At 46.2% G+C, this 26016-nt stretch overlaps 1 protein-coding gene across 1 annotated transcript; it reads left to right on the top strand.

The window, feature by feature from the left end:
- The first annotated feature begins 3517 nt into the window (after nucleotides 1–3517).
- On the top strand, nucleotides 3518–14805 carry LOC128053441 (UL16-binding protein 1-like). Its single transcript, XM_052645958.1, has 4 exons — nucleotides 3518–3711; nucleotides 11998–12258; nucleotides 12493–12768; nucleotides 13416–14805. Exons 1-4 carry the CDS (start codon nucleotides 3648–3650, stop codon nucleotides 13529–13531), a joined length of 717 nt encoding a protein of 238 aa, XP_052501918.1. The 5' UTR covers nucleotides 3518–3647; the 3' UTR covers nucleotides 13532–14805.
- Nucleotides 14806–26016: the final 11211 nt, after the last annotated feature.

The raw sequence follows: 26016 nt of genomic DNA, 5'->3' as shown, positions 1-26016 counted from the left end.
CTAAATCTGAGGATGGTAAGCTAGAACAGTGGCACTCCTGTCCCCCGCATTGATTTGCCTGTTGTCTTCCGTTGCTTTTGTTCTACAAAGGTCGGGCTGGGCCCCTGAGACAGAGACTGAACCAAACGGCCTGCAGGGAAAAGTTTGCAGAGTCCTGCTTCAATCAAGTACCACCGTGATATTTGTGTCCCCAGCAGGTAACTATACGGATCTGGGACCAGAGGGTAGAAGTGGGGTGCCCATCCTCACCCTCACGGCCCAAGCCCCACTTTGGGAAACTGTACTTCCATTCCTCCTACTTCAGGAACTGAGGGCTTCACTGGGGTTTGTCCTCAGGCAAAAGGGTAACATGCCAGTGTTTGGGGGAAGTGAGCGTTAACTCGCTTTGGTTAGTGGTTTTCCTCTGGCAAGTTCAAGGGTAAAAGCAGACGTGTCATGAATTCATCAAATGAGGGGGAGGGGTGTGTTTGTGTGTGTGTCTGTGCGCGTACATGCATTCACTTGCTCACTGGCTTTTTAAAGCATTTCAGGTCTTCTCACAGTTCTGCAGGGAACCACAGGGAGGAGCTGCCTTGTCCTGCCCTGCCCAACTCAGGGGCTCCCGCTTTCTGAGGGGGTGGGGTGGCCTGCGGGCAGCAGCATTTCCTGCCATGCCCTTTTCGCTACCTCTCCTCCATACTGTACTTTTAGGGGGCCAGTTTTTTAAATTTTATCTGGCCTTGCCTTGACTGGAGGATGTCAACAAGCCCCAGGAGAATTTACAAGGAGGAAGAGCCTACAGAGAGAAATGAGCCAGGGGTGAGGAAATCACCAGCAAGAAACTTCTGGGGCACCGCCTCCTAGTTCTGGGTCTTAATGGCTTCCCAGTCCAGAACCTCTAAGGAAATGGCTTCTATTAGTGATCTAGTGAGGTGTGAAGCTGATTCCTCTCAGGGCCCAGGCCAAGGGCCCAGCTGGTCCACACTTTGATTTCAGGCTGGAGAGAACCAGAGCAGTGAAACTCAGGGAGTCACCTCAGACTTCTGTCCTGCAGACAAGAAGTGTGTGAAAATAGTGGGTTTGATTTGAGCAGTTGAGTCTGTGTTATGGCAGAAATAGAAAACTAATACACACACCCTTCCCACTTAAAGGAAACTCTGTCTGGATATAAAACTGTAGGCCTAAAACTCTTTTCAAGACTGTGGCGATAGAGCTCCTAGGGGCTTCCCAGGTGGCTCAGTGGTAAAAACAATCCGCCTGCCAATACAGGAGACCTGGGTTCCATTCCTGCCTTGAGAAGATCCTCTGGAGAAGGAAACAGCACCCCCCTCCAGTATTCTTGCCTTGAGAATTCCATGGACAGAGGAGCCTGGCAGACTACAGTCTGTGGGGTCACAAAGAGTCGGACACAACTGAAGCAACTTAACTTGCATGCACACAGAGGCAGTCATTTAGTCCTAGTGGAGGTGGGGGAACGTTTCAAAAACGCTTTCAAACAAGAGATCAATAGATGTGCTCATAGGTGGGACAAGTTCATTGTTTTTCTTTTCTTCCACTATTATTAGTCTTCTCTCTTTCCATCTTTAATGTAAACCAGTTACTGAGACATAATTTACAGACAGTTATAATTGAGATATAATTTATAGAAAGTTATTGAGATATAGCTTATAGAGTGCCTTCCTTTTGAATAAAGCAGCTTAAAGTCCTTTAACTTTGGGAGTATATTAGAAACATGTAGGCATTTGGCAACATTATAAGACATGTTCCCAGGCTATGGAAGTAAGAGCAGATGAATGATATTACTTCAACCATGAATCATCATCAGTTCAGTTCACTTTAGTCACTCAGTCATGTCTGACTCTTTGCCACCCCATGGACTGCAGCAACCCAGGCTTCCTTGTCCTTCACCATCTCCTGGAGCTTGCTCACACTCATGTCCATTGAGTCAGTGATGTCATCCAACCATCTTTTCCCCTGTCATCCCCTTCTCCTCCTGCCTTCAATCTTTCCCAGCATCTTTCCCATGTCTTCTCCAATGAGTCATCTCTTTGCATCAGGTGGCCAAAGTATAGGAGCTTCAACTTCAGCATCAGTCCTTCCAATGAATATTCAGGACTGATTTCCTTTAGGATTGACTAGTTTGATTTCCTTACTGTCCAAGGGACTCTTGAGTCTTGCCCAACACCACCGCTCAAAAGCATCAAGTCTTCAGTGCTCAGCCTTCTTATGGTCCAACTCTCACATCCATACATGACTACTGAAAAAACCATAGCTTTGACTATAGGGACTTTTGTTGGGAAAGTGATGTCTCTGCTTTTTAATATGCTGTCTAGGTTTATCATAGCTTTTCTTCCAAGGAGCAAGCATCTTTTAATTTCATGGCTGCAGTCACTGTTCACAATCATTTTGGAAGGCTTTAAAAACAAAACAAACAAAAAAGGGAGCTTCCATTTCTCCTCTCCAAAAATGTAAGTCTTTTGCCTGGGTTCTCAGGAACATCTGATCCATCTGTGGTGAGGGGAAAAAATAGCATTTTTAAAACCGAAGCAGTAAAACAAGGAGATCTCTGGTTCTGTCTTTACATGGAATTTGTAACTGAGCTGGATTTAATTGGGTTAAGGGAAAGTAAGCACTATATAAATAAACTCTCAGAAATATCAATAAAGCTCACCAGAACACATTTCTGACACCAGGGACGACCCTGAGTCAGAATGATTGGCCAGAGATGACCCAGAAACTAACTCCATCACCAGAGACCCTGAGACTACAAGCCATGTGGCAGAGCAGTACTCCTGGCTTCCCTTACCCTGCTGCTCTCCGCCCTGTAGACCCTTCCCAAAAAAGCCTCTTGCCTTGTCAGCATGCGTGTCTCCTGGAACCATTAATTTCCCAATGTTACACAAAAGCCCACTCTCAGACCCTGCAAGGAGTCCCCCTTTCTGTAACAGATGGCGACTCTGGTGGGATTTCCTCACTGAGACTGATGCCCTGACCATTCAGGTACTCAGGGACAAGCTTGTCCGCTGACTGACCCGACCCAGTGGCCCGAACAAGAATTTTCTTTTGTTCCTTGTCTCCTCCCAACTCAGATGACTGGCCTGAGTGCCCCCGATCTGATAAGGAACAAGAGACTTAAGACTGGTAAGGAACAAGGTGAGAAACAAGAGCCTTAAGTTCAGTGGCTCAGTCGTCTCCGACTCTTTGCGACCCCATGGACTGCAAGCCCATCACCAACTCGGGGATTTTACTCAAACTCATGTCCATCGAGTCGGTGATGCCTTCCAACCATCTCATCCTCTGTCGTCCCCTTCTCCTACCGACTTAAATCCTTGCCAGCATCAGGGTCTTTTCCAATGAGTCAGTTCTTATCAGGTGGCCAAAGTATTGGCGTTTCAGCTTCAGCAACGAGAACTAGGCGGTCTCCTATCGCCATTGCAAGCTGACGCACTGCGTAAGCAAGTGGGCAGAGGAGTACACAGGGAAGCCGGGATAGAAAGGGAAACAACTGTTAGGATGCCCCGCCCAGCCCCGGCGGCCCGGGGGTTCCTAGTGGTTACTGCTAGGAAACCTGGGGCGGTGCAGCTGTGGGCTAGCGGGAGAGGAGCGCGGGTTCTGGCTTGGCAGCCTCGCACTCTTAAAAAATTGGGATCCAGGTGGCAAAGGGAGAGATGGGTGGCTCCAAGACCAGTGTCCTTTTGCTTTCGATGGTCTTGTTCAGCGGAACGTCCAGCGGTGAGTTCGGGCATGACCCTGCGCAGGCCGTGGCGGTGGAACGCGAGGAAGTTGCATGGGTTATGAGCCGGGAAGGAGATGGGGGCGGTCTCCTGGGGTTTCGCGAAACTTTTTACAGGGTGGCGCCGCCGCCCCCACCTCTTTCCCCTCCCTGGCCTATTTAGTCCTCGGAGGCTCCTCCCGGCTTCTTGCCTGCTCTCCGGGCCAGGACCGGGGTAACATGGATGAAGTAGTAATGCCGGGAATTTGGGAAGTGACGCTGGGAGAAGAGGGGGCCGGGACGCGGCAGGAAATAGGGTTGAAACCCTCCAAGGGTCCAGACCGCCCCTTAGAAGTGGGAGCCGTGGAGCCGGGCCGTTTGGGACCAGTCGGCCATCCCGCGGAGAAGAGACCCAGACCCGCCCCGAAAAGCACACCCTCCCGCCCCGACCTGTGCAACAGAGACCCTTCTGGTCCCTCCATCTCCCAGCCCTTGGAGGACTAGTGCTCTTTCCCGGCAGTAAGTTATAAATGCAGAGCGGACCCGAGTGCCCAGGAGGCGGCGGCGGCGCACTCCAGGCCTAACGGTTCTTGAGTGCTCTTGTCGGAGCGGTAGCTGCTGACTCCACCCCAGGCCGCAGGGCTTTGCGTCACGGCTCCACCCCCAGCCCCAGGGCTCCACCCCCGGTCCCAGGGCTCTACCCCTGGCCCCGGGCTCCACCCCCAGCCCCCGGGCCTCACCCGCGACCCCAGGTACGGTGGGAGCCTCTTCCTGAGCAGGGACCAGGTGCCTGGGCCCATTGGTCTAGATGCAGAACTTATTTAGTAGAGAAGTGGCCTTGTTGGGCACCACGTCTATCCTTTAACGCAGCAAAACAGGTGTCCTGCCTTTCACTTGGCCTGCAGAGTCCAAGTTGAATATAAGTAGGTTTCCAAGTAGACAATTTCGTGGACCTGCCCCGGGTCAGCATTTCTGCTTGGTGGGGGTGGGGCGAGCGAGGGGCACGGGGTGGGGGGACTTGCACGCACTATATTGACTCTAGCTTTCCTTTTCTGCAAAGTAGATGATGAGGTTATAATACTAAATGCAGCTCAACTTGACAGTAAATTCTTCAAAAACTTCCCTTCTTCAGAAATTTGAAAGGAAGGAAAATGTGCTACAAAAAACTTCGGTCTTAGACAAAGCCTGTAGCAGAACTGTTTATGATCCTGTTCATGCAGCTCCAGCTATTTCTACCCGTGTGTTTTATATCAGCGCAGGGGTTTGCCATGCAGGTATATTTCTTGTAGTAATAATATCAGCTGTTTGGCACCTTCATAGTATGACAAGAATTGAACTCGAAGACAGCATCAGTGTCCAGTAGTTCCCAAAGGTGGTCTCAGCCATGTCCCAGCTGACTCAGTATCTGAGAGGAGACACACCCAACAGTGGTACTTCCATCCCGTTATCCTACCTTGTGGCTGGGTAGAGGAGTGTTTTGAGAAGTGCCACTCTTTTGGAGGCCAGAGCCAAGGTGAAGGATATCGAAATGTCCAAGGAGAGGATAACTCTATCCATGGAGAGAATGTACTCCAAGAAGGTAGTTTAGGGCATATTTTCCATGGGATTTATGTAGATGAAAAAGATCCAGATAAAGAACAGCAATCGATTGTAAAAACAGAGATTAAGCTTCTGAAATTCAGGTGACAATGATTCTCACTGAACATTGTAAGCTATGAGATCTTCGTCACAGAAATCTTCCTCCTATTTCCCTTGTGTGTATAGAAGACAGAGAAAACCCCTGGTGATATTGCCTTACATGAATTGGGAGAATCGTAAATAGTTTTCACAGCGTTGCAAATTGTGTGTCTGTGTGTGTATTAGCCAGTCAGTCCTGTCCGACAATTGCCACCCCATGGCCTGTAGCCCGCCAAGCTCTTCTGTCCCAGGAATTCTTCAGGCAAGAATAATGGAGTGGGTGGCCATTCCCTTCTCCAGGTGATCTTTCTGACCCAGGGATCAAACTCGGGTCTCCTGAATTGCAGGCAGATTCTTTACTGTCTGAGCCACCAGGGGAGCCTGCAGCACAAATTAGTAGAGGCCAATAATCCGCAGGCAATTTCTCAACAGGACCTGGTCCACAAGGTCAGATTGCCTGTGGAATGGATTACCTGGTCAGAAGAGAAGTCCTCCACAAAGACCCGGCTGCTAGGAGCTCTGCCACTAATGACAGCCTCAAGTTAAGGGTGCAGAGAGCCCCTCTCTAGAGTCTTGTTCCCCATGGACTCTCACTGTGTGGGGGACAATGAAAACGTGGGATCGATGGATGTCTCATGAATGTCTGGTTAAGAATGAGGTCTCCAGACTTTCCTGGTGATCCAGTCGCTAAGTTTCCACACTCCCAGTGAAGGGGCCGAGTTCGATCCTTGGTCGAGGAACTGGATCCCGCATGCTACAACTAAGAAGTCAGCATGTTGCAACTAAGAGTCTTCATGCTGCAAAAAGATCCCAAGTGCCACAACTAAGACCCAATACAACCTATATATATATAATAATTTTTTTTTAGTTCTCCAGTGCTAGTGATGTGTGGGCCTTCAGAGTGATAGTGTAGGATTTCATAGCTCTGGGTCAAATACCCTACACGGATGTAGACTCTTTAGAGATATGAAGGAAGGTTATCAAATACCCCAGCCTATCAACTGTCCTGATGAACCATTTGCTGTGATGCCTTGTGCTGAGCCTCAGATTCAGAAGAGAAGCCCAGTTCCAGCAGCTGGCCCAGTGTCGCACAGGGTTCCATGCAGCCCTGGGGGCCTGTGTCTGACTGTCTTCTCACAGTCCCCCAGAATCAGGGGGAAAGTGCCTGCTGAGGCCCACTTGGAGCCAGGCAGTCACATATATCACCCAGCACCACAGAAGCACATTGTCTTCCAGAACACTGTGCCTTAGGAATGCCATAGCATCTGAACTTTCTAAGACAGACTTAATAATGTGGAATATTTTCTAGATATCACTTTCATTAGGTTGAACTGAAAATGTTTGTATAAATGTTTTTACCAAGAAATTTTTAAACAGTATTATAAAATAAATAATTTTTAAAATTGTTCCGACACAAATACTTGGACTAGCTTAGTGCCAAGTGCTTTTTACTTTTTACTTCATCCAAGTAATGTAGTTGATTCACCCTTGAATGTGCCGGGCTTAGTTGCTCAGTTGTGTCCAACTATTTGCAACCCCGTGGACTATACAGTGCGTGAAATTCTCCAGGGTTGAATACTGGAATGGGTAGCCTTTCCCTTCTCTAGGGGATCTTCCCAACCCAGGGATTGAACCCAGGTCTTCCACATTGCAGGTGGATTCTTTACCTTCTAAGGCACCAGGGAAGCTCAAGAATACTGGAGTGGGTAGCCTCTCCCTTTTCCAGGGGATCTTTCTGACCCAGGAATTGAGCTGGGGTCTCCTGCATTGCAGGTGGATTCATTACCTGCTGAGCCACCAGGGAAACCCTTAAGTTTCTTTCTTTCTTTCTTTCTTTTTTAATATTTATCACCAGTCTTGGGAATTATTTGTCTATAAGATGAAATACTTTGTCTTAGGAAAAGAAAAATGAAAAAATGCTCTCGCCTTGTACAGGAAAAAGCAGTGTTGGAGGAAAAAACCTAAAAGCTAGAAGGAAAAAAAGAGAAAAATACAATAGAAACAGAAACTACTCTTTCATGGAAAGTTGCCTTTTTAAATTTTTTTTTAGTACAGAGGAGTTCTGCCTTTTTACTTTGGTGAAAGTAGGAGAGGAATTTACTGAAACATCTTAAATTTGGCAGATCCTAGCATTTTTCAGTGCTAGAAGTGGATTTGGGTCAGGTCAATAGTAAATAATCCCTTTTACTGCACCTAGAACAGTCCTATCAGAGAAGGCAATGGCACCCCACTCCAGTACTCTTGCTTGGAAAATCCCATGGATGGAGGAGGCTGGTAGGCTGCAGTCCATGGGATCACAAAGAGTCGGACACGACTAAGTGACTTCACTTTCACTTTTCACTAGCATGCATTGGACAAGGAAATGGCAACCCACTCCAGTGTTCTTGCCTGGAGAATCCCAGGGACAGGGGAGCCTGGTGGGCTGCTGTCTATGGGGTCGCACAGAGTCGGACATGATTGAAGCGACTTAGCAGTAGCAGCAGAACAGTCCTATGCACAGAATGGGTGCCTGAGTTGTGTTGTGTAGAAAAAAATAAGTAAACATATTTTCTGCTTATCTTCAAGGCTGGCTTAAGTATAAAATGGATTTTTTAAAACACTTGAAAAAATTAAAGAATTCAATTTTTTTAATTACATATGCATCAAGAGGAAGGCGCTCAATGCTATCCACTGATCAGCGCCTCTCTGGAGTTAAAGCTCCTCCCAGACAGCTCAGACTGTTGCTAGTTGAAGCTGGTTATGACTCAGATCCTACCACCTATGAAGGTAACAAGTGGTTGAAAAGGACAAGTTAGTTTGCTCAGGAGCCCCGGGAAAATAGTGACCTAATGTCCTCAGACTGCCTCCAAGTTTCCAGGTTAGAAAAGGGGCAGAGGTGGCTGCTGTAGGGCGCATCAGCGTCTTGAGCACAGTCAGGGTGGTTGGCACAAGGCGAATGTTTGAGCACCACCCAGCTTACGGTTTCAACCAGTCTGGGTGTCTGCGTGCTTGCAGTTTGTATGTGCTGGGGGTCTGCTTCCTGTAGAAACAACTTGAGGCTTGTGTCAGCTCTTTGTTGTCTTTCAGGGAACTGGGAATTTCATGACACTGCTATGTGGCTGCTCACAGCCTAAATTGTTACCAGTTTCCCAGCCTAAGGAGTATTCCTTTCTCCATCTTCACATGTTCTAATCCTTAACTCTTAAACCACCATTTTGAGACTCACAGGAGGCCTGGCTGACTAAAACTTTTCTACAAACAAGAGGCAGACAGAGACCACAGGGGACGGGTCTTTCCCACTAAGGCGCCCTAGAGCTCTTTTGGTTACAAGACCATTTATTACCCATTTTTCCATGGTCCCAAGAAGCCCAGGGCCTCCAACAGCTTCCTGTCTCTTGAAGAGAGTCTAGACATGCCCTCTGTCAACTGGCATCTTATCCCTTTGTCTGATAACTCACGCAGCACAACCCCCTGACCTGGCCCCCAGGACCTAACTTAGGAGGGATGGGAACAGGGTTTCCCAGACTGTGACACAGGGCTCGAGGGTGAGGCTGGGCATCCCCACTTCTACCGTTTGGTCCCACATTCATAGTGTCTAGGAATTGGGACAGCAGCAGCCTATAATGGTTATTGATTAAGGTAGGAGTTGACAGATTTTTTTTCTCCAGAAGAAGGTAAATCTCAAGGCATCTTTAGGCAATTTGGTATCTTTATCTGGTGCAAAAGAGGCTTCCATGTTTGTGGGGCACCAGAAGCCAAATATAATGTGTAAATCAACTGAGAACCAGACTTGTCCACTGTCCTGGCTTCTGACCCCAGTAATGAGTGACCCATCCCATAGAGAATCATCCAAGAGCTGCCTCAGTTGTCTGTTTATGAACCAGAAACTTACCCTGTCCTGCCTTGTAGCTTCTGGTGGTGGGACTGTGATAGGAGTGTGGATCTGGCTGTTATGGGCTAATGCAACCCTCTGCTGTAGACTGGCTTCCTTGGTTCAGGGATCCGTAGGGGACACTGCATGAAGTCACAGATGTGATCAGGGGATAGTGGCCATGTATCAACTCTGGTGTCAGGCCTAGGTCCCCTGCTAGTACATCTTATTTGTTCCCTGTGGCCCTGGTTATGCCAGGCCACATAATCACTTCTATCCTATGACGGCTGGCCTATCTGAACTAATGGTTAGGGGTTGGTGAACCCAGATCATGCTGGGCAACTCTGACATTCCATGACCAGAGGCCTCATCTCTGCCAGGCCCCAGGACCATACCAGGAGCCACACTGAATGGTATGGGCTTTCTCACTGCAAGTGGTGTGTCCTTTCTTCAGGACACTAGGAGTCTGTGTTGTGAGCCTCCAAGTAAAATGCCACATACAGCATGTAGCACCTTTCCAAACACAGATAGCTATGACGTCACCAGTTCTGTTGGGTCACCTGCCCAAGAAGCAGGTCCAGCCACACTCATCATTCATCAATTGTGACTGCTTTTGTGCCAGGACAGCAGTTGCAGCAGAGACCTAGGGTCTGCGAAGCCTGAAATGTTTCATATGTACCATTAGAGGAAACCTAGGACCTCAGTGGTAATTCAGTGGAGATGAGATAGGGACCACAGCTCTGCAGGCCTAGGGAGACTGCAGGTTGGTACTCATTTCCATGATTTCCTCCAGGAGATGATGTTGTTTACATGTACTATCAGGGGATGGGGAGTCAGGGTCAGAAGAATGAATGTGGAATTCACGACTATGGTACCCTCACCCATGGTAGTTTACTAACAACACAGACTGTCCATTCATGTCAGAAGTCCAGGACACGTGCAATGGACACTGAGTGGATCTGTGGACCCAGAGATAACCACTGTTAGCAGGACCTGGGACAGGTGTCTATTAATTGCCTGGTCCTCGGAACATCACTGCACAGCACGGGTGCCGTGATAATGGTACCGTTCCTGTGCATGGCGTTAGTAACACACCGGGTCCCATATGAATGTGGGTGTAGTTCTAGCTCACTTCAGTCGCTCAGTGGTGTCCGACCATTTGCGACCCCATGGACTGCAGCCCGCCAAGCTTCCCTGTCTATCACCAACTCCCAGAGCTTACTCAAACTCATGTGCATCGTGTCAGTGATGCCATCCAGCCATCTCATCCTCTGTCGTCCGCTTCTTCTCTGGCCTTCAATCTTTCCCAGCATCAGGGTCTTTTCCAATGAGTCAATTCTTCGCATCAGGTGGCCAAAGTATTGAACTTACTTATCCCAGTAAATAACCATGTGGCTCATCGGGAGAGAATGGAAGGACTTCTGCACTTGCTGTGGTGATGAAAGGGCCCTCCTCACTGGGATGTGGCTTCTTTCTCTGGTGATGCCTTCTGAGAAGTAGCTCAGTCCTGGGAATTTTGGTAGGGATGTTTGGGAGGGATGGCTGCTTTCAGCCTGCTGATCATCCAGTCTTGTGTTTGTCTCTCCTTGTTTTCTGTCAGTAAAGGAATTTGCATCCAGGTTCACTGACCATCTCTCTGTCTCTAGGATCACCCTGTGCTCTGAGCCAGCATTGTGCTCTTGGCAGTAAGGCCCTGGCTGGCATTGGGCCTCTCTAATGACTTTTAGCTTCCGTGATAGCTCAGTTGGTAAAGAATCCGCCTGCAATGCAGGAGACCTGGGTTCGATCCCTGATTGGGAAAATCCTCTGGAGAAGGGAAAGGCTACTCACCGAAGTATTCTGGCCTGGAGAATTCCATGGACTGTATAGTCCATGGGGGTCACAAGAGTGAGACACGACTAGCGACTTTCACTAATCACTTTGACCATTGTACCAACTTTGCTCCTGACATACAACAATCCGCCTGCAATCTGATTTTTCCCCATTTTCCATCCTGTTCCTGCCGGAAGCCGATGGGAACACGGTCTCCTACCACTATCCCTGATTTCCACAAAAGTCAACCTTGAGCTGTTGGAGATGCTTCTCATCCACGCTTTCCTCTCGGGCTCCATAGACTCCATCAGGCTTTCCCATGGCGCCTGGTGGCCTGGACACTTTCCTGCCGTTTCATACCGTGTCTGCCCTGGCAGATTCACTTCTGTGAGCCTTGGATCTCCTCCTCTACCACCTGCCTCGGAAGTTCTGGACTTTCTCTTTCATGCCAAGTGGGCCAGGTCTTTCTCCAGGCTTCTGAGACCCATCCTAGTGGGAGATCAGCAGTGTCTCCCCAGCCTTGCTAAGTCCTGTGACCCGTAATTATTAACTCTTCCTACTCTACTTGGGGTTCTGTGCTCACCCGTCGCCTCTTTGCCCTTCTCCCTGTGATCCTGCTTCCTCAGGGGCATCCCCACAGGCTCTCCATCTCTCACTGAACACGGGGTTAGATTCTGACAGTCCTCTGTCATGTAGACTTTTCCTGCAGAGCAGCCTGACACGTCTCTGCAAAGGTTATGATGCTGGGAACGGACCTGGTGGACAAGGGGACACAGCCAGGATGTGTGATGTTTGCCAGGCAGGGGACTCCTCCTTCTCCACAAGAAGGAGGGTATGGTGTGTGTTGTGGGATGTCATTGCTCTGTCAGCCCGCCCTGCACTTTAATCCGCTCTCACATAACTGAGGGAAGGGGCTTCATGGTCTGTTTTTCCCCAACCTCACCCTCACTGTGTTTTGCCTTCACAGACGCTCATTCTCTTTCCTATAATTTCACCATTGATCCTCAGCCCAGAGATGATCAGCCATGGTGTGAGGTTCAAGGAGAAGTTGATCAAAAGGTCTTTCTCTCCTATGACTGTGGTACAGCTAAGATCAAGTACATGAGTCCATTGGGAGAGGAAGTGAAAAGTATGAATGCCTGGGAAACACAGACTGTCACACTCAGAGACACTGGAGACTTGCTCCAGGAGCAGATGCCTGACGTTACACCGGAGAAACACATAAAGGGTGAGTTAGAAAATCCAAATGCAGGAGGAGTGGACTGGGGGCTTAGCTGCATCCACTGTTTTTGGGTTAAAAAAAAAAAAAGGATATTGTCCTTCCCTAGTAGTCCAGTGGAAAGAGCAGCTGTTGCAGGAGAGACCAGGGCCAGATTATCTGGGCCCAGGGGAGGTGGACCCAGGTGGGTAAGAATCTGTCAAGCCCAGAGGCTGAACTCTTTCTTTCCTTCCTTGGGATCAGGCCCTCTGACCCTGCAGGCCAGGATGACATGCTGGCATGAAGACAATGGACACACCAATGCATCCTGGGAGTTTGGCTTCAATGGACAACTGTGCCTCTGCTTTGATTCAGAGAATGGACACTGGACAGTGGTTTATCCTGGAGGGAGACAGATGAAAGAGAAATGGGAGAATGACAGGGCTGTGACGGACTTCTTCAAGAAGGTCTCCATGGGAGACTGTCGGGCCTGGCTTCAGGCTTTCTTGGTGCACTGGGAGAAAATGTTGAATACCTCGGGTAAGTGAGAAGAGTAGGAGAAAGTGGTCGTCCTCTCATGGTGACATGGACCCATTCCCGTGTGTGTGTGTGTGTGTGTGTGTGTATGTGTGTGTGTGTGTGTTTGTTTGAGAATGTGATCCGTCAGAGGTGAGTTGTTCCTGGGAGAGCAATGGCCCGGGGATGCTCTGTCATCCTCCTTCCTCTTCCACTCCTGATGTCTCTCCTAACAGCACAGGCCTTTGGATGACTGAACATGGATTTTTGCTGACCCCAAACCTGTAGACATCTTTTTGATTTCTGAGATTTATTTCTCACTGTACCCTCTTTCCAGAATCTTCTTTCAAATGTCACCAATACTACTTCTGGAAATCTGTCAATACTGTCTCTACTGTAGCTCCTGAGGACTGCATCCTCATGTCACTATCTCTGATGTCACAGCGGGACTGAGTGGCTGTGTTGGAAACCTTGCTCCCCCATTAGCTGTCAGAGCCCCGTGAGGACTGGGCTCCTCCCTTCCCCCCATCTCACCTGGGGATCTATCACAGGGGCCTCCATGTGATGGGTGCAAGCTGTATACACAGTAGGGGGTACTGAGTCAGGGGGGCGAGGAGGCATCTGCCGAGTTTGGGGTGTATACAAGGGCTTCACTCTTACTCTCCTTGCAGCATCACTGACCATGGGACGCTCTGCAGTGCAGCCCAAGGCCCCAGCCATCAAGCACATCACCTGGATCCTCCCGGTAGTCCTCACTAGTTTCACCATAACTGTCTTCCTGGGCTGAGTCCTTTCCAGGAACAAGTACTTGCCGGGAGCCAGCGTGAGGAATCCCACCCGTGACGACGTCATGAGGGAGGAAGCTGACATACGCAAGGATGTGATCAGACTTCAGGAGTTCCCCCTGGCACTTCCTGAGCATGTACCCCCCAAACCAAAAATCTGCTGGCCTTTGTACTCTGCTTTTCCACTCTTCTGATATTCTCTGGAAAAAAGTCAACTCAGGGCTTTAGTCTTCTGCATTTGAAAGGGATATTTCAGTTAAACCCCCTCTGATAGCTCTCTAGCTTGCCTAACAGGTTCCCCAGACCTCTAACAGCTTGTGAATTGCTTACAGCCCCCCAACCACGAGAGGCACAAAGCTTAAAAGCACCTTATAGATACAGAGCCTTTTCTAAAGAGTTAAAACTTATATTGGTAGAGGGTTTTCACTGTTGACTCAATGATTGCTGCCAGGCCTCCATATTCTTTATCTTTTAGGCACCTGGGAGGATGTTAATCAATGTAAATGGGATGTGGAAAAAGATACACAGTAGTTTTGATGTTAGCAACACTAGACTTTTGAGTTAATTGCTTCTCTTCTGTTGTAAATCACTGTACTCCCTTTACTTGTTATAAGTTGCTGTATCTTTGCTATGTAAGAATGTAACTTTATTTAGTGCTTTCTGAGAGTGGCACCAGACACTGGGAAGATCAACACAAATAAGTCTTCTGGTTGACAAACCCTCATCAGAAAAAGGGCTGTAAAATGTAAATTGGCCCTTTCTGGCCAGAAGATGATATAAATCACCTAAGACTTGTGTATACAATTAGATATGCAGAGAGAAAAGCCTGGTTTTGATAAGAGTCGGGACTGCTAACACTGCATAATTTTGTATTACCCATTGATTTCTATGTACAAAAAAAGGTATAAAAGGCCTTTCTAGACAATAGGGGCTGGAGCCAGTCGCTGGACTGGTTTCCCCCGTCTCTCTCTCTCTCTTTTTCCTTTTCCTCTTTACTTTAATTTCAGGCTGAATTCCCATCTGGGGCGTGGAGGCTCGCCAAGTCTACTTACTTGCCCTGGCTGTTAAGACCCACGCGAAAGGGAGCCTAAGGCAAGGCACCCTTAGATATTCAAGCGAGCGCCAGTGGCCCAACGTAGATGGTGCAAGTTCCTTGTCTGGAATTTTATTGGTCTTCCACGTAATCCAAGTTATTCAGCCCTCTTTCTCCACTTAATTTTCCTACTATACTATTGTTTCTTAAACTAATCTTATATTAATAAACAAACAAGTCTTTCCTCACCAATGCCGTCCATGCTTCAAATTCCCTGGATCCACTGGGGCTGGACCCCAGCAGGTACTGAGGGCAGAATTCAGAGGGAAGACAGGGGCATGGGGCCTGACATGAAGACGGGGAGGGAAATCCCAGCCAACCCCTGCCCCGCAATGAACCTCCTTATCCTGCAAATGAGCAGGTGAACAAGGCCTCATATAACCTGAGAGCAAGAACTCAGACACACTCAGGCCTCAGTACTGAAAGGTCCTCACTGTCAGACGACAGTGGGAAGTGGGGGGCGGCTGGGGGCCTGTTGGAAGTTAAAAGGGTGTAGCCAAGTCCCTTGACTGAGCACAAACTGCTGGCTGGCAGGGCCCCCGATAGGTGGTGTGAGAATAGCAGGCACTCAGGACGAGGGCAGGACTAGGGGAGCTGAGAGCAGCATGGGGGCTCCACGTGATGTGTCAGTGGGGAGGGGACCCACCCAGGGGACCCACCCAGGGGCCAAGGAAGGGATGGCAAGGCCTTCACAGTCCCAACTCCAAAGGCCCGTTCTCATAGGAAGTGACCTGGGTCAAGCAGGCAAGGCAGGAGCCCCACAGCAGAGACTGTGGGAAGGGCTGAGGCCAGGCCTGTGCTCCTGGAGAAGCAGCAGGTCTGACACAGCCTGTGGCCTGCATGTCCCCAGCCTCCTGGGGACCCAGAGCCCCATCACTGAGTGGCCCTGCCTTGAGCAGAGGTGCCTGGGGGTGGTGGGCCTGAGCTGGGGTGGAGGCGCCCAGCTGGGGGGACCAGGAAGAGATGGGGGCAGGGACCCTGGTCCTGAGAGCTGTGTGTGATGCTCAGAGGCTGGAGGGGCGTGAAGGAAGGAGGTTTGCCTGCAGCCCCACAAGGCTCTCAAGAAGCAAGGCCACTCCTCTGGGGACCTGCTCCCTGGTCCTTTAGACCCATTTGGGGAGGATCCACCTGAGTAAAGGGAGCAGATTGATTCCTCACTGGCTCCAGTCCTGAGCCTGAGCAGGGGGTGTCAGGGCCTGGGGTGACTCTGTGATGCAGGAAGGAAGGAGGAGGTGACAAGAAGCTGCTGGGCCTGGGGTGGGGGTGGAGGACATAGGAGCCCCTCAGTGAGGACGGGACTGGGGGTCTGGGGAGGGGCAGCCCCAGGAAAGTGAGAGGAGTTCCTCAGCCTCCTGGGCCGAGGCCTCTTTCTTTTCTGCAGGAGACAGTGCTCCCAGGAAGCCTGACAGGGGCTCTGTCAGCCTGAGGACTCAGTCTCTGCTTGGACACCTTTGTTCTCCTGTGTTCACTTTAGAGCCAGGAGATGAGACCCAGGAATTCGGAGCCTGCCTTCCAGTTATGATGACGCGGTGGCTGCACTGTCTGTTGTCTCTTGTCACATCTGGTGAACAGCCTCCTCAGTCTCTCTTTTTTCCCATCCTGTTTTGCCTCTTTTCTTGGTGCTAAGTGATGGAATCCCTGCATTGAAATGTTCAACTACTTGAACAGGAAATCTCCTCAAATAGGACATTTTCTGTCTTCTTCTAGTTTGTGAAAAATCAGACTCTTCTCTGTATGGCAATCTCATTGTTGCAAATGATGATAATGGGAGAAAATACCATCTGCTATTACAGGACTCAGGGATTCTTTGTATGTTCAAAGAAACAACTTTAGAGTATTTTCAACAAAATGAAATATTGTGCCTGAATGTCTCTTTTAGTCACTTTATTTCCTAATATGAATATTTAAGTCAGTATCTCGCTATTGTAAAATACATAAATACTCTAAGTTTCTCTTTCTAATCAAGGAGGGAACTCAGGACATTTCACTCTTTCTCCATCTTATGGGATTAAATAGAAATGATGATTTGGCTACATTTATTGTGGAAGCAGAGAATAAAAAGAATGCTCTTAAAGTAGCATGCAGTCTAGCTGTCAATCCCAACCTGATACCTGGATCCAAAGATCCTGGAACTTGTGCAATGAGATCGTTTTTTATTTCATCAAGATCTGCACCCTCAGTAGCGACTCTCCTGTGCTCCTCTACGCCTCCCCCTCTCGAAGGAGAAGCCAGACTTCACAGCACCAACTATGTCTGTTTTGAAAAGTAGATTTACTTCCCCATTGACAGAGGATCATAGTCAGAACAGATAATGAATTACTACAAATAAATAAGATAAATTGTGACTTTTTGACCACTGAGCTGTTCACATATGGTGAATTGTTGTTCAGTCGCTAAGTCATGTCCAACTCTGTGACCCCATGGACTATAGCACGCCAAGATTCCCTGTCTCTCACTACCTCCGGAGTTTGCTCAAACTCATGTCCATTGAGTCGCTGATGCCATCCAACTATCTCATCCTCTGTTGCCCTATTCTCCTGCCCTCAGTCTTTCCCAGCATCAGGGTCTTTTCCAACGACTTGGCTCTTCACATCAGGAAGGCAAAGTATTTTAGTTTCATCTTTAGCATCAGGCTTCCAATGAATATTCAGGATTGATTTCCTTTAGGATTGCCTGATTTGATCTCCTTATAGTCCAAGGGACTCTCAAGAGTCTTATCTAGCACCACAATTCAAAAGCATCATTTATTCAGGGCTCAATCTTCTTTATGGTCCGACTCTCACATATCTGCATGACTACTGGAAAATCCATAGCTCTGACAGGATAGACCTTTACAGCAAAATAATGTCTTTGCATTGCACATTCTACTCCACATCTTTCTTTTTTCTTCTCAAACCAATTTTACCACTTGCCTTGATGGTCAGTTTTGCTTTCTTATCATGCATGTGTTCAGTGGAGGACCACTTTTGATTTTCTTTAAGTACTTTTCCTTTGTGTTCACAACTTGACCAACTTTTGATGTGAAAGGCCTGGCTTCTGCCCTGTCTTGGCTTTTGAAATGTCTTTTTCAAAAGCTTAACTATTTCTACCCTTGGATTTAAAGAGAAAGACGTTTGATTCTTCCTCTCACTCTGACATGTAGAGGCCACTGTTAGGTTAGTTTTTTCTTCTCTTAAGCTTTTCTTCCAAGGAGCAAGCATCTTTTCATTTCTTAATTAAAATTAATTTTCATTTAATGGCTTCAGTCACCTTCCACGGTGATTTTGGAGCCCTAGAAAATAAAATCTGCCTCTGTTTCCACCTTTTCCTCATATTATTGCCATGAAGTGATGGACTCAGATGCCAAAATCTTAGTTTTCAGAATGTTCAGTTTTAAGCCAGAGTTTTCACTCTTCCTTCACCTCCCCCAGGAGGCTCTTTAGTCCCTCTTCGCTTTTTGCCATTTGGGTGGTATCATCTGAACATCTGAAGTTGTTGTTATTTCTCCCAGAAATCTTGAATCTTGCTTGGGCTTCATCTAGCCCAGCGTTTCAGATGATGTACTTGGCACAGAAGTTAAATAAGCAGAGTGACGACATACAGCCTTGACATACTCCTCTCCGAAGTTGAACCACTCCACTGTTCCATGTCCGGTTCTGACTATTGCTACCTGTGCTGCATACAGACTTCTCAGGAGACAGGTAAAGGTGGTCCGGTACTCCCGTCTCTTTAAGAATTTTCCAGTTTGTTGTGATCCATGCAGTCAAAGGCTCTAGCATAGTAAATGTAGCAGAAGTAGATGTTTTTCTGGATTCCCTTACTTCTTCTGTGATCCACCAGATGTTAGCAATTTGATCTCTGCTTCCTCTGACTTTTCTAAATCCATCATGTATATTGCAAGTTCTCCATTCACCTACTGCTGAGGCCTCAGTTCAGTTCAGTCGTTGAGTCGTATGCAACTCTTTGCAACCCCATGAATCGCAGCATGTCAGGCCTCCCTGTCCATCACCATCTCCCGGAGTTCACTCAAACTCACGTCCATCGAGTCGGTGATGCCATGCACCCATCTCATCCTCTGTGGTCCCCTTTTCCTCCTACCCCAATCCCTCCCAGCATCAGAGACTTTTCCAGTGAGTCAACTCTTCACATGAGGTGGCCAAAGTACTAGAGTTTCAGCTTTAGCATCATTCCTTCCAAGGAACACCCAGGACTCATCTCCTTTAGAATGGACTGGTTGGATCCCCTTGCAGTCCAAAGGATTCTCAAGAGTCTTCTCCAAAACCACAGTTCAAAAGCATCATTTCTTCAGCGCTCAGCTTTCTTCACAGTCCAACTCTCACATCCGTACATGACCACTGGAAAAACCATAGCCTTGACTAGATGGACCTTAGTCGGCAAAGTAATATCTCTGCTTTTGAATATGCTATCTAGATTGGTCATAACTTTTCTTCCAAGGAGTAAGCATCTTTTAATTTCACGGCTGCAATCACCATCTGCAATGATTTTGGAGCCCCCCAAAATAAAGTCTGACACTGTTTCCACTGTTTCCCTACCTATTTGCCATGAAGTGACAGGACCGGATGCCATGATCTTCGTTTTCTGAATGTTGAGCTTTAAGCCAACTTTTTCCCTCTCCTCTTTCACTTTCATCAAGAGGCTTTTTAGTTCCTCTTCACTTTCTGCCATAAGGGTGGTGTCATGTGCATATCTGAGATTATTGATATTTCTTCCGGCAATCTTGATTCCAGCTTGTGCTTCTTCCAGCCCAGCGTTTCTTATGATGTACTCTGCATATAAGTTAAATTAGCAGGGTGAGGCCTAGCTTGAAGGATTTTGAGCATGACCATGCTAGCATGTGAAATGTGTATGATGGTATGAGAGTTTCAACATTCTTTGGTATTGGAATGAAAAACAACATTTTCCAGTCCTATGACCATTGCAGAGTTTTCCAGATATGCTGAAATATTGAGTGCAGCATTTTAACAGCATCATCGTTCAGGATTTTAAAAATTGCTCAGCGGGAATTCCATCACCTCCACTAGCTCTGTTCTTATTAATTCTTCCTAAGGCCCACTTGACTTCACACTCCAAGATACCTGGCTCTAAAGGAGTGACCACACCATCGTGGTTTTCCAGGTCGTTTAGACCTGTTTTGTACACTTCTTCTGTCTGATTTGTGACCCCTTTTTCATCTCTCTGCTTCTGTTAGGTCCTTTCGATTTGTCCTTTATTGTGCCCGTCTTGGCATGAAATGTTCCCTTGGTATCTCAAATTTTCTTGAACATATCTCTAGGCTTTTCCTTTCTGCCTCCACCCCCCACCCCGCCCCATTTGCACTGATCATCTAGGAAGCCTTTTTACCTCTCCTTGCTGCTCTTGGGAATACTGCATTCAGATGGATAGATCTTTCCTTCTCTCCTTTGACTTTCACATCTCTTCATTTCTCAGATATTTGTAAGGCCTCCTCAGAAATCATATTTCTGCTGTAAAATGTCATGAACCTCCATGCATAGTTCCTCAGGAATTCTGTGTACCACACGTATTCCCTTAAATTTTTCTGTCATTTCCACTGTATAATATAAGAGAGTTGATTTAGGTCATAGCTGAACGGCCTAGTGGTTTTTCCTACTTTCTTCAATTTAAGCCTGAATTTTTCAATAAGGAGCTCATTATCTAAGCCACAGTCAGCTCCCGGTCTTGCCTTTGCTGACTGTATAGAGGTTCTCCACCTTTGGCTACAAGGAATATAATCTGTCTGATTTCAGTATTGACCATCTGGTAATGTCCATGTGTAGAGTCTTCTCTTGTTTTGTTGGAAGAGTGTTTTGCTATGACTAGTGTGTACTCTTGACAAAACTCAAAATAGCCTTATCCTGCCTTCATTTTGTACTCCAAGGCCAAACTTGCCTGTTACTCCAGGAACCTCTTGACTTCCTACTTTTTCATTCCAATCTCCTATGATGAAAAGGACATCTCTTTTGGTATTAGTTCTAGAAGGTCGTGTATGTCTTCACAGAAGCATAAACCTATGAAACAATTGAACATATCTCGAATAATCAACCTGACAAAAAATTGCTGGGATATCCTCATATATTCATATAACTGACAGCCTTTAAAATAAATCTGGATCAAGTGGTACAGGAAACGCAATAACAGGAGTTCTCATACATTTTTTGGAGGAGTAAAACTGAATCCTGTCTTGAGATGTATATTTCACTGTATCTCAACAGTAGATCGTTTGTCCAACTTACTATACAACCAACCCAATGTTAGTTCCAGATGGAAAATGTAGACCAAAAGCCATGTAGATACAGCAAAACCTCAGAGATAGTCCAGGCTGTGTTCCAGACCAGGGCAGTAAATTGAAGATCATAATAAAGTGAATCACACAAATTTTTCATTTCCCACTTTGTATATAGGTTAATTGACACTGTCCAACATCTGTTAAGTGTGCAATAGCTTTACAACTAAATAAGTAATATACAGAATTTCATTAACAATACTTTGTTTCTAAAATAAAGTAGTTTGAGCATCATCTCTGTCTTCACAAGTCAAAATCTTTTTCCTGGTGGAGAATCTTGTCTCAGTGTCTATGTCTGCTGACTGATCAGGACGGTGGCTACTGAAGGTTGGGGTGGGTAGGGCAATATCTGAAAAGAAGACAACAATGAAGTTTGCCACATCCTTTGACTCTTCCTTTCACAGATTTCTCTGGAGGATGCAGTGCCCTTTAACAGTGTTTTTACCCACAGTAGAAGTTCTTTGAAAATTGAAGTTCATTCTCTGCAGTCTGCTGCTGCTTTTTTCAACTAAGTTTATGTTATATTCTAAATCCTTTGTTGTCATTTCCATAAACTTCATAGCTTCTTCACCAAGAGCAGTTTCTGTCTCAAGAAACCACTTTCTTTGCTCATGCATAAGAATGAACTCTCATTCATTTCAGCTTTATGATGCAGGTGCAGCAATTCAGCCACATCTTCAGGCTCCACTTCTAACTGTAGCTTCCTTGTTATTTGCACTACATCTGCACTTACTTTCTCCAGTGAATTCCTGAACCCCTCAAAGTCATCTGTGAAGGGAGAAATCGACTACTCCCATATTCACATTAATGTTGATATTTCAACCTATTCCCATGATTCACATTTTCAGCGGAATCTATAATCACGAATCCAATGTAAAGGGACTTCCCTGGTGGCCCAGTGGTGAAGAAGCTACCTTCCAATGCAAGGAATGATGGCTTGATACTGTTCAGAGACCTAAAATCCCACATGTCACCGAACAACTAAGCCCACGTGTCGCAACTACTGAGCCCAGGCAACACCACTTGAGAATCTGTGTGCTGCAATGAAGGATCCTGCATGACCCAACAAAGACCCCGCATGCCTCAATTAAGACAAATGCAACCAAAAAAATTAATTAGCAAATGTTTTTTAAAAAGACTATATCGTTTTTTTTTTAAAATGAATTCAGAGCAGAAATTTTTCAGTTGACTTTGCCCAGATCCAACAGAGGAATATACGCGGCTATAGCCTATAATGTGCTTCCTAAATACAATGAGTTTAACATCATAATTATTCCACGATCCATGTGCTTCGGAATGGATGTTGTGTTGGCCGCAGTGAAAATAACATGAATCTCGGTGTACTTCTCCATCACATTCTTGGATGCTTTGTCAATCAACAGTGATATTTTGAAAGGAATCTTTCTTTCTGAGCAGTTGGTCTCAACATTGGACTTAAAACACTTGGCACCAATGTTGTAAACAGGTATGCTGTCATCCAGCCTTCACTGTTTCACTTACAGAGCACAGGCAGAACAGATTCAGCCTAATTCTAAAGGGCTTTAGAATTTCCAAGTGGTAAGGGACCATTGACTTTCAGTAATCTGCTGCATTAGTCCTTATCAAGAGAATCCGCCTGTTCTTGGGATCTTTAAAGCCAGGCATTGACTACTCCTCTCCAGGTATCAAAGTCCTGGCAGGCATCTTCTTTCAATAGATGGATATTTTGTCTACACTGGAAATCTCTGGTTCAGTGGAGCCACCTTCATAGATTGCCTTAGCTAGATCTTTTGGAAAACTTGCAGCAGCTTCTACATCAGGTCTAGTTACTACACTCTGCACTTCATGTTACGGAGATGGCTTCTTTCCTTAACTCCATAATCCACCCCGTGCTGGCTTCAAATTTTTCTTCTGCAGCTTTTTCAACTCTCTCAGCCTTCATAGAAATGGAGAGTTAGGGCTTGGATCTCGACTAGGCTTTGGCTTAAGAACATGTTGTGGCTGCTTGGATCTTCTATCCAAACCCATAAACCTTTCTTCATATCAACAATAAGGATGTTGTGCATTCTCAGAAAGAGACTCACAGACTTACTTAGAGAACAAACTTCTAGTTGCTGGGGGTGGGATGGGGGAAAGAGATCATTAGGGAGTGTGGAAAGGTCATGTACACCCTGCTCTATTTAAAATGAATAGCCATCAAGGGCCTAAGTATGGCACATGGTGTGTCTGTGTGTGTGTGCTCTCTTTCTGTGTGTGTCCAACTCTTTCTGTCCTCATGGACTGTAGCCTGCCAGGTCTTCTGTCCATGGGATTTTCCAACCAAGAGTACTGGAGTGGGTTGCTCTTTCCTTCTCCAGGGGAACTTCCCAGCCCAAAGAATGGACCGACAACTCTGCCCAATGTTATGTGACTGCCCTGTGAGGATGGGAGTGTAGGGAGAATGGATATATATATGTGTACGGGTGAGCCCCTTAGCTGTTCACCTGAAACGACCCGAAAATGGTTTGTAAATCAGCTATACCCAGTACAAAATAAAAAGTTTTAAAAGAATAGATTGTTTTTTAGTTGGAGTTCAGTTCAGTTCAGTTGCTCAGTCATGTCCGACACTTTGCGACCGCATGAACCGCAGCATGCCAGGCCTCCCTGTCCAGCACCACCTCTCGGAGTTCACTCAGACTCATGCCCATCGAATCAGTGATGCCATCCAGCCATCTCATCCTCTGTCATCCCCTTCTCCTCCTGCCCCAAATCCCTCCCAGCATCAGAGTCTTTTCCAATGAGTCAACTCTTCACATGAGGTGGCCAAAGTACTAGAGTTTCAGCTTTAGCATCATTCCTTCCAAAGAAATCCCAGGGTTGATCTCCTTCAGAATGGACTGGTTGGATCCCCATGCAGTCAAAGGGACTCTCAAGAGTCTTCTCCAACACCACAGTTCAAAAACATCAATTCTTCGGTGCCCAGCTTTATTCACAGTCCAACTCTCACATCCATACAAGACCACTGGAAAAACCATAGTCTTGACTAGATGGACTTTTGTTGGCAAAGTAATGTCTTTGCTTTTCAATATGCTATCTAGGTTGGTCATAACTTTTCTTCCAAGGAGTAAGCGTCTTTGAAATTCATGGCTGCAGTCACCATCTCCAGTGATTTTGAAGCCCAAAATAATAAAGTCTGACACTGTTTCCACTGTTTCCCCATCTATTTCCCATGAAGTGATGGGACCAGATGCCATGATTTTCGTTTTCTGAACATTGAGCTTTAACCAACTTTTTCACTCTCCTCTTTCACTTTCATCAAGAGGCTTTTTAGTTCCTCTTCACTTTCTGCCATAACGGTAGTGTTATCTGCATATCTGAGATTATTTATATTTCTCTCGGCAATCTTGATTCCAGCTTGTGCTTCTTCCAGCCCAAGATTTCTCATGATGTACTCTGCATATAAGGTAAATAAGCAGAATGAGGCCTGGCTTGAAGGATTTTGAGCATGACCATGCTAGCATGTGAAATATGTATGATGGTATGAGAGTTTGAACATTCTTCGGTATTAGAATGAAAATGACATTTTCCAGTCCTATGACCATTGCGGAGTTTTCCAGATATGCTGACATATTGAGTGCAGCATTTTAACAGCATCATCGTTTAGGATTTTAAATTGCTCAGCTGTAATTCCATGACCTCCACTAGCTATGTTCTTAGTAATTCTTCCTAAGGCCCACTTGACTTCACACTCCAAGATGCCTGGCTCTAGATGAGTAACCACACCATCATGGTTTTCCAGGTCATTTAGATCTTTTTTGTACTCTTCTTCTGTCTGATTTGTCACCCCTTTTTCATCTCTTCAGCTTCTGTTAGGTCCTTTTGATTTGTCCTTTATTGTGTCCGTCTTTGCATGAAATGTTTCCTTGGTATCTCAAATTTTCTTGAACAGATCTCTAGGCTTTCCCTTTCTGTTGTTTCCCTCCATTTGCACTGATCATCTAGGAAGCCTTTCTTACCTCTCCTTGCTATTCCTGGGATTTCTGCATTCAGAGGGAGAGATCTTTCCTTTCCTCCTTTGCCTTTCACGTCTCTTCTTTTCTCAGCTATTTGTAAGGCCTCCTCAGGAATCATTTTGCCTTCTTGCATTTCTTTTTCTTGGGGATGGTTTTGGTCAGCACCTGCTGTAAAATGTCATGAACTTCTGTCCATAGTTCTTCAGGAACTCTGTGTACCACATGTAATCCCTTAAATCTATTTGTCACTTCCACTGCATAATATAAGGGAGTTGATTTAGGTCATAGCTGAACGGCCTAGTGGTTTTTCCTACTTTCTTCAATTTAAGTCTGAATTTTGCAATAAGGACCTCATGATCTAAGCCACAGTCAGCTCCCGGTCTTGCCTTTGCTGACTGTATAGAGGTTCTCCACCTTTGGCTACAAGGAATATAATCTGTCTGATTTCAGTATTGACCATCTGGTAATGTCCATGTGTAGAGTCTTCTCTTGTTTTGTTGGAAGAGTGTTTTTGCTATGACTACTGTGTACTCTTGACAAAACTCAAAATAGCCTTCTCCTGCCTCATTTTGTACTCCAAGGCCAAACTTGCCTGTTATTCCAGGAATCTCTTGACTTCCTACTTTTTCATTCCAATCCCCTATGCTGAAAAGGATATCTTTTTTGGTGTTAGTTCTAGAAGGTCATGTAGGTCTTCATAGAACTGTAAACCTATGAAAAGATTGAACATATCTCGAATAATCAACCTGACAAAAAATTGCTGCGATATCCTCACATATTCATATAACTGACAGCCTTTAAAATAAATCTGGATCAAGTGGTACAGGAAACGAAATAACAGGAGTTTTCTTACATTTTTTGGAGGAGTAAAACTGAATCCTGTCTTTAGATGTATATTTCAGTGTATCTCAACAGTAGATCATTTGTTCATCCTACTACACAACCAACCCAATGTTAGTTCCAGATGGAAAATGTGTACCAAAAGCAATGTAGATACAGCAAAACCTCAGAGATAGTCCAGGCTGTGTTCCAGACCAGGGCACTAAACTGAAGATCATAATAAAGTGAATCACACAAATTTGTCATTTCCCACATTGCATATAGTTTTGTTGACACTGTCTGAAGTCTGTGAAGTGTGCAATA

This window comes from Budorcas taxicolor, chromosome 9 (genome assembly GCF_023091745.1).
Source record: "Budorcas taxicolor isolate Tak-1 chromosome 9, Takin1.1, whole genome shotgun sequence".
NCBI classification, from domain to species: domain Eukaryota; kingdom Metazoa; phylum Chordata; class Mammalia; order Artiodactyla; family Bovidae; genus Budorcas; species Budorcas taxicolor.
This window is presented reverse-complemented; position numbering and strand designations above follow the sequence as displayed.